This window comes from Alosa alosa, chromosome 22 (assembly GCF_017589495.1).
Source record: "Alosa alosa isolate M-15738 ecotype Scorff River chromosome 22, AALO_Geno_1.1, whole genome shotgun sequence".
Taxonomy (NCBI): domain Eukaryota; kingdom Metazoa; phylum Chordata; class Actinopteri; order Clupeiformes; family Clupeidae; genus Alosa; species Alosa alosa.
The window spans coordinates 21,859,978-21,872,477 of NC_063210.1; the positions used below are offsets into that span (position 1 = coordinate 21,859,978).

A 12,500-nucleotide genomic window follows, 5' to 3' on the forward strand; every position below is an offset into this window, starting at 1 on the left:
CATGCTATAGTCCTGTCCTCCTAACAGCCTGGTCCAGGTCATTAACTGATCTGACGGATGACTATATATGACTAAGATGAAGTGAAAAGGGTCTGTCCGTCTCGTGAAATCGAGTTCACCGCTAAGACCTCCAGTAATGCTGGAATGCAGAGCAGGATGAGAGATGGCTCAACTAAAGGGGATGGATGTCACCACAGCTCACTAGGGCATGTGAGACGACGTGCAAAAGGGCTTCTGGAATCTTATGCGAGTTCCGGAATCGGCCATTGTCCAGGAATATGGAATTTGTCACCTAAAAGCACTTCTAGACTCTTATTCATGGTTCTGGTCAATGTCAGTGCTGTGGAATTATCTTTTCTTTGTCACTTCTCACAGCCACAGTCCAACTAGGTTGACTTCCTGGACTTCAGTTGGAAGTGGTTTGCTCTAGCCTGACGTTGTCATACTCAAATTCTAGTCAGAATATACGTAATTATGGGGCGTGTTTCCAACTGATCCAGGGGAATGCCTCTGCACTCAGTGGATAGACCTTAACCAATCAGAGCAACGAAATAGCTTACGTGAGGTGTAGAAGAAAACACCGAACCATCCTTCTGCTCCTATATCCCCTCCGTTTTTAAAAATAATTCTGTTGAACAGTGATATGCTACAAAATGTTAAACAGCTGGGAAAAGGCTTTATGCAAAATCCTCGAACAGGTGGTCAATCAGAGATTTCAAACAAGCGAGGGAACATGTCACAATTCAACAGCTGTTTTCCCTTGATGAAAGTGAAACCACCAGTTTTCCCACATCTCAACTTTGGCCAAAAGTTTTCCAGAAATAATCGTTTTCAGTGATACAACCTCATTAAATAATCTGAATTTTCCATATGGGGTCCTAAAGCCATGTATCCTTCTAGCCACAGCGTTTTGTTTCAAACATAAGCCCTAATCTAAGCGTGCTCAGATGGCGTGATAGACCAGAAGCTGTTGCTCACCATCCATCATCGTAAAGCCTGATTTGATTGGTCCGCCCGATATAGGGCTGATACTTCCACCACAATGGAGCAATGCCAGACCGAACTTCCCGACCTCAAATGTTGTGGGCAGGACTAAGTTCGGAATGGCACCCAGGCTAGGTTTGCTCCTCTGTGTACAGCAAGTTTGCCAAAGCACCACAGCCAGCACCAAAAGGCCACACACACAATCTGCCATTTTGTCTGGGATCGTACTATTAAATCCTCAGACGCTTCCGCAATCCTCATTTCATCCTGCCAAGTAAAATGACTGGATAATAATAACAATTTAAAAGTGCATATGGAAATATAAACGGTTGTTTAGTATCAACTGTTAACCTGAACAGATGTGCCCTGTGAGTGCTACTTTGTACAGTGCACTCTATTGCACAGAGTACTCAGTATGCTTCGCTAATAAGGCTTTACTTCACATCCTAATTATCTACTAAAAACACAGCTGCCTCACTGTGCGTTGGGCTGTTTTCGTTTTGGGTCACTAAACACCATCTGTTGCCGTGATTCGTGATGATCTCTGCCGGTACTGACAGCAGTACACAGGGCCATATATGTCTATACGCGAGATAGCTCAGCTCTAGGGGACACTGTGACGTGGCTGGTTGCAGCGCCCGTGTCATGTGTTATGCTGATTAAAGGTATAAAAAGCACAAACAATATTAAAAAGAAAAAAAAAAAACGATAGCTCATTTCTCAGCTCTGAATACACCCCCCAGGTCTGGTCATGCCCCCAGAGGACAGATCTCACAGGGTCATATTGTATTTATAAAATTGGGTCACACTTTAAATTTTTCCTTATTGAATAAACAACCCCGCAAGCCTAAAGTACAGTTGAACTGCACCATAAATGCACAAAAGTGGTATACTGTAGTGTAACTGTAATACATTGAGAAACATTGAGTAACAACACGGGCCCTTATCAGAAATATTCCATAACACTTTTGCACGGTTATACTGTAGGTTATTCAATAGATTCAGTGGTTATTATATGACATATATATATATGACATGTTACATTTATTTCATATAGTGGCTGTATGAAACTATATGTTACATAGCCCAGACGATACAAGTCTTTCTCTCTATCCATGTTGACAAGGGGTACACACACATCCAGCAAATCAGTTGGGGTTTCCAGCATCTGCATCACCTGTCAATTTGGGCCATCACCTGTGGTGTTGTTAGGTTTTTTCACAGGAGTGTAGAGGCTCTTGCTCTCCTCACTAGATGCTAAATGACCGATCTTGTTTCCTGGGAAACAGGTTCCTGATGTGGCACTGCTGTGGGGTGGGTAATGAGAGATGCAGGCTTTAACGGCTCAGTGACTACACAAAACAGGGCACTGGAGCAGAACGGCTTCACACGCCGCACACAGAGGAGGACACCCACCCTCTCTCTATCTCTATCTCTCTCTCCTGTCTTTTTCCTTTCTCATTTTCTATCTTTTTGGAACATCATTCTATAGCTCCCTCTTTTACTCTCTGTAGTTTTCTCTCCTTGTCTCTCTGTAAGCTATAAGCTGTATGTGGCTTTCTCTACCTCCATCTCATTTCTTTGTAGCCTTTTCTTTTCTTTACCTTCCCCTCCATCTTATTTCATTTTCTCTCTTTCCTGGGGTGCTGAGACAGGGACGGTACTGTTGTTTCTTTTCATTTAGATGTGCTATTGCTGTGGCTCAATTCTTCAATACCACTTGTCAGGTTCTCCTTTATTGCAATGCATCTCTTTTATTTTTTTGTGCATTTCTTTCTTCTTTTTCTTTATTTGACGTCATTGTGACCTATGACATAATCTCTATTTCTGCTTTACTTTTCCCCTTTTCATTTCTCCATTCCCCCATATTTCTTCTTTCACTCTCCCTATCCTTCCCTTTCTCGCTTCCTCTAACTCACTGCCATGTTGGAGGGGCACAATATCTTTAATAAGTTTCAGTCTGGGAAACGACACTCTAATAAAACTGCTCTTCTGAGGGTTTCAAATTATATATTCTTATAATCTGATGCGGATGATGATTATGTGGTAGTACCACTAGACCTCAGCCTCCATTTAACAAAATAAATCAACATGTCCTAATTAAGAGGCTACATGACTGGGTAGGCATATCAGGCAGTGCAATAGACTGGTGTACATCTTATCTCACTGACAGAAGTTTCACTGTCTTCACTACTTTGTGTGTGATTCCACTCCACTGTCCTGTGGTGTCCCACAGGGCTCTGTCCTGGGGCCCCTGTTATTCTCATTGGTGACAAAGGGGAGCACCGCTGGCCGACAAAGGCCATCTGTGGCTTCGAGCACACAGCCATAACCACCAATGAGGAAGACCCAGTACAGATATCGATCCAGGGGAAGTTTGCCACCACTCGCCCATTATGTCGCCTAAAGAAGATCATCTAAAACATTCATATATTCATGATTCATTCTTTCATATAGATATATTCATACATGCTCTATATGTGAGCAGGTTTGTCTTAACTTAACATTAACTTAACATTGTAATGCCAACTTTGTGTGTGATTCCAATCCACTGTCCAGTGAGGTCCCACAAGGCTCAGCCCTGGGGCCCCTGCTATTCTCATTGGAATCAATCATACTCGTTGCAATATTCCATATTTGCAGACATTTCCCCCTCAAGCCTGGTGATGGTTATAGGTTATCTAGGCCCCCACACTCAGGGACTGGATATATTTTGGTGCCACATACAACTAGTTACTAACTTACTTATACATTCCCTCGGCACCTCGTATTGACTGCGGTGGTGCCGTTCTCTTCTTGCTTAGTAAGTCTGCCCTTGATTGTCTGTCTGCAGGCAGTTCAGACTCCTGATGATCATCTGCAGGTAATTCAAGCTGTCGCAAAACAATTTCTAGGTCAAATAGACTGTCTCACATTACCCCATTATCCTATTCTCTTCACTGGCTCTCTTTAATGCATATTGGATTCAGTCTTCACAATTCTCCCTCTTACATTCAGAGCATTACAAGGTCAGGCTCCTGCGTACGGTATGTGGCTGATCTAGTTCCCCAAAGAAAATAGTACAACAAACTGAACAAGTCGGCTTCTTTTTAAAGTGAACTGCATATTTCCTTTGTGTGCTGTCAATGCATAACTATAGCCTATACTTGTACTTGTAACCGTGGAATAAGCGGGATAACAGCCTTCGAGGTGTCTCGGTATACTCTGGGGTCGAGGGGTTTCTTAGCCTCTACTTTGTCTATTAATTCTGTATATCGGGACACTTCAGCAACCGTTATCCTTTACTTATATGGCTGATCTATTTCCCCCTTACTCATCAACACGCTCCCTCAGGTCAAATACCTTTACTGTCAGGCCCACACACTTGCCTAATGACCCATCCTGATCACACTCTCCAGGCTGTGGCAACTAGAGGAAGGAATGTTCTGCCCGCACCTTTTAGGTTTTGCTGATTCTGCTGATTCCTTTAGAGGGCAATTAAGCTGTATATCTGTTCAGACAGGTGTGTGGGTAACCTGTGTGCACCAGGTCTGCATATTAGGAATGCACTGTGTACTTTTGTTTGCTTTGTATTTGCAGTGTATCTACAAGCTCTTGTAAAGCAATTTGTGAAAAGCACTAATCATATAATTATATTAACTAGATGTACCGCATAGCGGTACAAAATATGACCGCCGCTCAGTCCTGTACATCCGTTCCGCGAAAATAAATCACACTTCAATTTGTCTCCATATTTTACTCCATCCCCCACTCTTGAAACTTTTGGCATGCCTGAGTGTGTGTGCTTGGTTGCACAGAAAGTACCCTACTGGTGCTGAAAAGGTGAATAGATTGTAGAATAGCCAAAGAAGATGTAGAATTGTTATAAAACCTTTAAAATCTCTAAACAATCACAAGTAGGGCAGTTCATCACAGTTCATCCATTGCAACTGGATTGATGAAAGGTCACTTACACCTGTAGGCTACATTGTATTTGGGAAAAGCAAAAGGTATCAGCATAATGTTATTTATTTATTTATTTTTTTTATGTATTTATAAACAAAAAAAACATCTCTGTCAGTTCCATGTCAAGCTCAACAGCTATCAAAAAACAAAGGTCATTTTGGATGGATGGATTTTTGTGAATGTTTCTTCTTCTACATAAGATTTTTTAGTCATCTTTAGTTCATGTAATACTTTATTGTCAATGCACAAATTAAGTAACAGTAGTCTGAAACGTTATTGTTAATGCACAAATTAAGTAACAGTAGCCTAGTCTGAAACGAAATGCTGTTTTACATCTAACCAGTGGTGCAAATAACTGACATGTCCAAATGGGCCTTGATGAAAATGCGCTAGACTGTTCATACATTTTAACGGGCCAAAGTTGAAAAGCTTTTGTCCGTTATTGTTAGTGCAAATATAGGCTGATTCATGTTCCCTTGCATTGTTTAACTGGAGGTCCATGGCTAGTCTGGCTTTCATCAGACCAAGCTCAATCTTTAAGAAATCAAAAATAAATAAGGGCAGATCAGGCTGGTTCACCAGCCTAGTCCATAGGCACCCGATATTGTTTAATTTTTCCGATTGAGATATACACGCTCTGGCTATTCTAAATGCAAAAAATGCATCAGGGAGTTATGACAAAACGGTAACTAACAAACTAGATCCTAATAGAAAGTTGTTAGCTTCCTAAGCTACAGGTAGGATTATAAGGTAGGCCTATTGACAACATAAATTGTCAATAGGCTATGCTGGAAGTAATAAAAATAAAATCTCCTTTGGAAACCAATGGCTTTACGCCTTACAGTATCAAGGTTTTGACTTAAACTGTCATATCGCGGGTTTAAAAGTTGTAATAACATTCACGCAGCTCCATGAGTCAAGCGAGCCGAATGAAGTAGCCACTTCTAAATGGGACCCACTACACAGTAGTTTATGGTGTTTTGCTAAAGCAGCCATAATGAAATGAAGGTGTCATTGTTTGATACTTCACACACATCGTGCTTTTTTTTTCACAGACTACAACTACCGTTGTAATCAAAGCACATCGATTCCCCTCTCACACCCTGCACGCATCTTTAAAACAAAATAAACAGGGCGCCTCAGTCTCACGCAGATGTATAGGCAAAACTGTATCAGACCGTGTAACGTTGGTAAATCTTCCATTGCACAGAATGATTTTGTAGCACGTGCAATAAATGACAGTCGAAGATACAAACAGTGCTGCTATCAATTTGCTTGGTATAACCGCATTTATAGTTTTCTACAAATGCAATCAATCAAATGCCTCCATCACTCAACCAACGCTAACGTAACATTACCTAGGTCCTTATTGATATTACAAGATTAACGTATTCCTGCAGTAAAACCAAGCATGTCCGAGAAACATCCTTAGATTTATTTCGCTTCAAGAAGAAATGGGAATTACACTTCATGTGAACATCGCCTATCCTTATTAGATGTTCCTTTAGCGGTAAATTACAGTCCTTGTATGAAGCGCCCATTGTTTTTTTTTTCCAACCCACTTTAACTTCCAACAAAATTACGCCTCACTGCAACGATGCCATCTAGTGGACAAACGACTACTTCGCCAATACTGAAAATGCAGCCATGATGATGATGATGAATATTTATTTTGGCTTTCTTTAATCCTACTGATTTTCATTTTTTACCGGGGGCAAATCACAAATGAGTGATTATGAGCCAGGTTGATGTGGCCCTTGAGACCAACATACCATAAAAGATTCACAGAGAACTGTGTCTGCCCTACCCTCCTTTCGGGGTCCAGTCCAGCGGGGGGGCTGCAGATGAAAAACGAAAAATGACGGTTCCATGCTATCCATGTGGGGTACATGCTCACCAAGTTTTAAAACCCGTCTTTTCAGTGTCCCGAATCTTGTTGGTGTACGCCACTAAATGTACACATAAATTATTTTATTGTAAGGCCCCCATGAACGAAAGTACACAAAACTTGGCATGCATTCAGAGGGTGTCATAATGATCCTACTCTTTTTAATTTCGTGCAGTTTTGACCTTGTCAGCCAGAGATATTGAGAGATGAAAACACCTCATTTTTTTGCTTTTTAATTTTAACTAGGTGGCGCTATACATGAAATAAGTGGTAATGGGATGGGTTGACATGCCCCTTAAGACCAACATACAAAAAAAAAAGGTGGACCTCCTAGGCCCCACGGTTCTCGAGATATTCACAGAAAACTGTCTCCGGCCACCTACAGGCCAGTTGGTGTATAGTAACATAAATTAATTTATTGTGTGGCCCCCCATGAACGGAATTCCACAAAAACTTGGCGTGCATACATAGGGTGTCATAATGATCCTACACTTCAATTTTGTGCAGTTTTGACTATGTTAGGTCACAGATACCTTCAATTACACCACCTCATTTTTACTTTTTTGTGTTTAACTAGGTGGCGCTATACATGAAATGAGTGGTTATGGAATGGGTTGACATGGCCCCTTGAGATCAACATACAAAAAAAAAAATGGTCCTCCTAAACCCTACGGTTTTCGAGATATTCACAGAAAACTGTGTTCGCCCTACCCTCCTTTCGGGGTCCAATTCAGCCGGAGGGCTACAGATCAAAACAAAAAACGATGGTTCCATGCTATCCATGTGGGGTTACATGTCCACCAAGTTTCGAAATTCCCCGGTCTTTCAGTGTCCCGGAATCATTGACGGAAATTTGGGCATGCGAAAAAAAAAAAAAAAAAAAATAAAAAAAAAAAAATAAAAATCTGACTAAAATCCTATATGACCGCCGCCACAGCGTCGCGGTCATAATAATGGACATAAAGCTTGCAAACTTACTTACACACTGTGTTTTCCTCTTACTCTATCTTTCATGGTCTCTTGACTTCTTTCTCTGTAACTCATTGAGTGCCAAAACGTAATATAACGCTTTTCCTTCCCATAAAGTGCCAAAAACGAATATTACGCTTTTAGCTTTTTTTTTAATTACTTAAACTAGACACTCTAACACACCTTATATGTGATTTTTGGGAACTCTGTGATGAATGGAAATGAAAATATATGGCGATCAAAAACTCATGAAAACGCACAATCTGGACATTTTATCTGGACATTTTATCATAACTCGGTTGCGGCTTTGGTCGAATCAGTGACGCATGCACGCCAGGTCAAAACCAGGCCATTTTCGTGGGTCTATCACTAGGTGGCAGTCTCGCCAGGTCTCGCTGATCACTTCCCGGAAAGTTTACACAAGTAAGTAACAGGCAACACTTCATATTTCATGAAAGACGTTATATCTCCATTTCTAGAAAAAACAGCGATTTTGATGAAAACTAGCCACTGTTTAGCTTGGGATTTCTCAGGAACAGAGGCGCAGTAGAAATACAGGGTTTGCACCCACCCCAGAGCTTAAAGTCTCACCTTTAATGGAGCTATTGTATGTGTTCATAGCAATAACACAGAATATGCTGTGGCTGTACAAAAATCATCAACAATGGTCTAGATTGCTGGCACTCTAGGACAAAGCTCCCGAAAACAGCTTGGCATTCAATGAGTTAACACACCCCTCCTGTCTCACCCTCTCCATCCTCTCCACCAACACCAATCTCTATTCCCCTCTAATTCTCTCCCTCTTTCCTCTCTGTCTCTCTCTACACTCTTTCTCTCCCTCCTCTATTCACCATGACCTTCCTTCCTCTCTTCCACCATCCCTCTCCCATCTACACTTTCATTTTTCTTCCTATCTCTTTTTCATCCTTCGCTCTTTCCCTCCATCTTCCTCTATTCCTCCCTTCCTCCCTCTCCCATTCCTCCTTCACCCTCACTACACTGCAAAAGTGGCCCTCCAAAAATAAGACAAATTATTACAAATCTAAGCATCCTTGTACTTAAAACAAGCAAATTTGTCTTGATAAGACGTCATAAAATAAGACAGGCTGTCCATTAACCCTTAAAGGAGGGAATGTTGAGAAATGAACGTTCTAAAGAATATCTGGGTTCATTGAATTCAACATAGAATTTCAGAACCTTCAATTGTTGCGGAACTTAGAACGTGACCTTACTGAGAAAGTACTAGGCAAATCTCTTTCCTAAAAACAACACCAACTACTTCTTCATATCCAGATTAATAACACTAGTGCAAAATGTACCACAAAAACGGGCACATTCTCATTTTTTTCTTTCTCTATCTCTTTCATCCCTTCCTCTTTCCCTTTCTCCCCTACATTTTCTCCCCTCCCCTACTCTTTCTTCCTCTCCTCTTTCTCTGTCCCTCCCTCCCTCCCTTCCTCCCTCTCTTTTCACCCCTTCCGCCACCGTCACTAGTACTCACCACCACGCGGGTCAGGTTGTCGGGCAGCGTGTCGATGGCCAGGCCTCCGCCGCCCATGTGCTCCGCCCCGGCCCGGTTGAGGCTCTCCCGCCGCTCCCTGCGGCCCCTGGGCACCTCCAGGGCCCGGTCCGATCTCAGCGAGCCCCCGCCATGCGGCGTGCCTGACCGCCGAGGGAAGGGAGAGGAAATGCAATTTAGAGACGCGGAGAAATGTAATTTTAGCCAGGGATGGGAGGGGACGAGTCACAGACACAGACACAGACACAGACACAGACACAGACATGATGGCCTTGCTGCTGAGCCGAGGCTGGTGGAGAATACGCAAGGAGGAGAGAAGTAGTCACACACATGCACACACACACACACACACACACACACACACACACACACACACACAAACAAAACACACACACACACACACAAACACTTTCTCTCACACAGAGAAACAAATAGAGACAGACATAAACAGAAAGGCACAAATATAAACAGCACACCAAGGCACGCACACAACACCACACACACAACACACACACACACACACACACACACACACACACACACAGAGAAAGACCCAAACACCCTCACACAGATGTAGGCACTCACAAAAACCCACACATATCTATCCACACACACAAACACACACACAAATACACACACATAATCAAGCCGAACTGCCCTTGTAGTGTCCTTTGGCACACTGTGTCACCACCACCACGCAATCTATTCCCTCATGCCATTCCACTGAAGCGCCTCGGCTTGGCCTTGAGTCTGACTGGGTTTGTGAGGGGAAGTGAGGGGAGCATCCAGCCAAGACGCACTCACTCTCTCACATGATGGGTTTTCAGTCCGGGGTGGAGCGGAGGAGAGTGGACAGAGAAAGAAAGAAAGAATGAAAGAAAGAAAGGACAAAGAGAAGAGGAGAGAAAGAGGGGAGCAGAAGAGAGACAAGGAGAGGGAAAGAAAAAGGGAGGAAAAGAAACAAACATGGAGAGAGTGAAAGAGAAAAAAGAGTAAAAGCACAAGAGAGGGGGAGAGAGAGAGAGAGAGAGAGAGAGAGAAAAGGAAAGAGAGAGAGAGAGAGAGAGAGAGAGAGAGAAAAAGTAAAGAGAGGGAGAGAGAGAGAGAGAGAGAGAGAGAGAGAGAGAAAAAAGATGAGAGGAGAGAAAGAGAGAGAGAAAAGAGAGAGAGAGAGAGGAGAAAAGAGAGAGAGAGAGAGAGAGAGAGAAAAGAGAGAAGAGAGAGAAAGGGAGAGAGAGAAAAGGAAAGAAAGGGAGAGAGAGAGAGAGAAAAGTAAAGAGAGGGAGAGAGAGAGAGAAAAGAAAAGAGAGGGAGAGAGAGAGACTTATCATTCCGCAGAAGAGAAACCATGAACCGGCAAAGGAGTCGTCAGCCAGAGGGCTACAGAGGTACCAAGCCCAGCAGAACCAGCCAATCAGGATGCCACGGATCACCGAGAACCAGCACCGACTTCCTCCCTCCCGCCCTCACACACAGGCAGGGGGCCAGGCAGGCATGCAGGCAGGCGGCTGGGCAGAGCAGGCCAGAGGACCGGGGGAATAGGGTGGAGGAGGCCTGGGGTGGACAATTTGGGAAACTAGTGGTCAAGTCTGACAGCTTCAAGTGGGAGGAGGCCTACATGATGTTCCTGGAGTTCCAGACTCTGACTATTTTTGACTATAGTTCAGACTATTTTTCTGTCTCCCTGTCAGTACACACACACACACACACACACACACACACACACACACACACAGGGAAAACACAGCTGATTTGAGCAGTTTTTAGCCAAGCATAAGATTTCGAAAGCAAGGATTTATCACTTTAAACTTTGCCAACTCAACACCAGCAGTACATGGATAGCTGTGCGACTGGTTCCAGCTTGGTTGGAAAGGCTGGTGCTGGTTGATCTCACTGGGAACAGACTGGACTTGTTAAAAGGACGCGGGATCTGCTGCCAGCAACAACAACCTTTTCTCAGCCAACCTTCCCACGTCCTGACAAGCCATTGTGCAATGGAACTTGCACACTGTGACCAATAAGATCACCACTAATGAAAATCTGTGCCTCATACAATATACAGTAAGCTTATTATGACAAGAACAAATTAAGAATACATTTTAATATACCCTCCTCTTCCATTTTGTGTGTGAAATTTGGCTATTGTGTTGAAACTCTTGTACTGTCTTTACAAAAATTAAAATGAGAGCACAATTTAGTAAAACGAGCACACTATTTAGTAAAATGTGCACACGATTTAGTAAATTGTGCACACAATTTAGCAAAATGTGCGCACGATTTACTAAATTGAGAGCACAATTTAGTAAAATTAGTGCACGTCATCTTGCAATGACCCCTACGTTTCTTGGTGTTTTATGCCCCAAGAAGGTTTAGGATAAGGTGCCTTTAAGTCGACGGTGGCAGTGCTGCCTGGAAGACAACTTTGGGGACATAAAACACCATTGAGCAACCCCTCCAAGGCTCCGTATAGGGTGTGAGTACTAAAATAGTGAACACAAAACCATAACTGCTCTGTGGAAATAAGTGTAGCTAGAACATTCACCGTCGATCGATGGTGTCAAACACCCTTACAATTATGCTTACAATTAAGCCTTTGGATGAAGTAAATAACGGTTGATAATATTCTCCTGCATATGAATGCGTGTATCATTTGTTTGTGTAATGTGTCCCCGGTTATCCGTTTTTCTGTTTGGAACACATCACAAATGCTATATAATGGGCTATAAATACTTATTATTATATGAATGAGCACATATCCTTTCATAATCTTTCTTTAAAGTATTTAACGGTCTAGACCAGGGGTTCCCAAACTTTTCAACCCGCGACCCCCAAAATAACCGTGCCAGAGACTGGCGACCCCCACTATCCCTGGATGTGACTCAAAAAATAAAATAAAATGTGCGACCGCCATACGCACTAGGCTTATCCAAACACGGGCTTAACGACAACACAAAAGAACAGAGCAGCCTGTTATGATTTTACATATAGAACTTAACTATATGATAAAAGCAGAATACCTTAGTCAAAAAATAATATCCATGTAACATGAGTGCAACTTTGAAACATTACTTTAATTTCCATTTTAAAGCAACACCAAAGCACTTTTCCTGTCGCGACGACGCTTATTTGTTTATCCAGCACTGGCTTTGGAAATAATGTCTACAGACAAGGTAGAGTAGGCTACGCTGCATGATT

At 42.6% G+C, this 12,500-nt stretch overlaps 1 protein-coding gene across 3 annotated transcripts in view; it reads right to left on the reverse strand.

Moving 5' to 3' along the window:
- Positions 1 to 12,500, reverse strand: part of plxdc1 (plexin domain containing 1) — a 68,751-nt gene that overhangs the window by 34,501 nt on the left and 21,750 nt on the right. For all 3 annotated transcript variants that reach the window (XM_048233867.1, XM_048233866.1, XM_048233865.1), the window contains exon 2: positions 9,288 to 9,448. In XM_048233867.1, the coding sequence (XP_048089824.1) occupies positions 9,288 to 9,448 (161 nt within the window). The remainder of the gene's footprint in view (positions 1 to 9,287; positions 9,449 to 12,500) is intronic.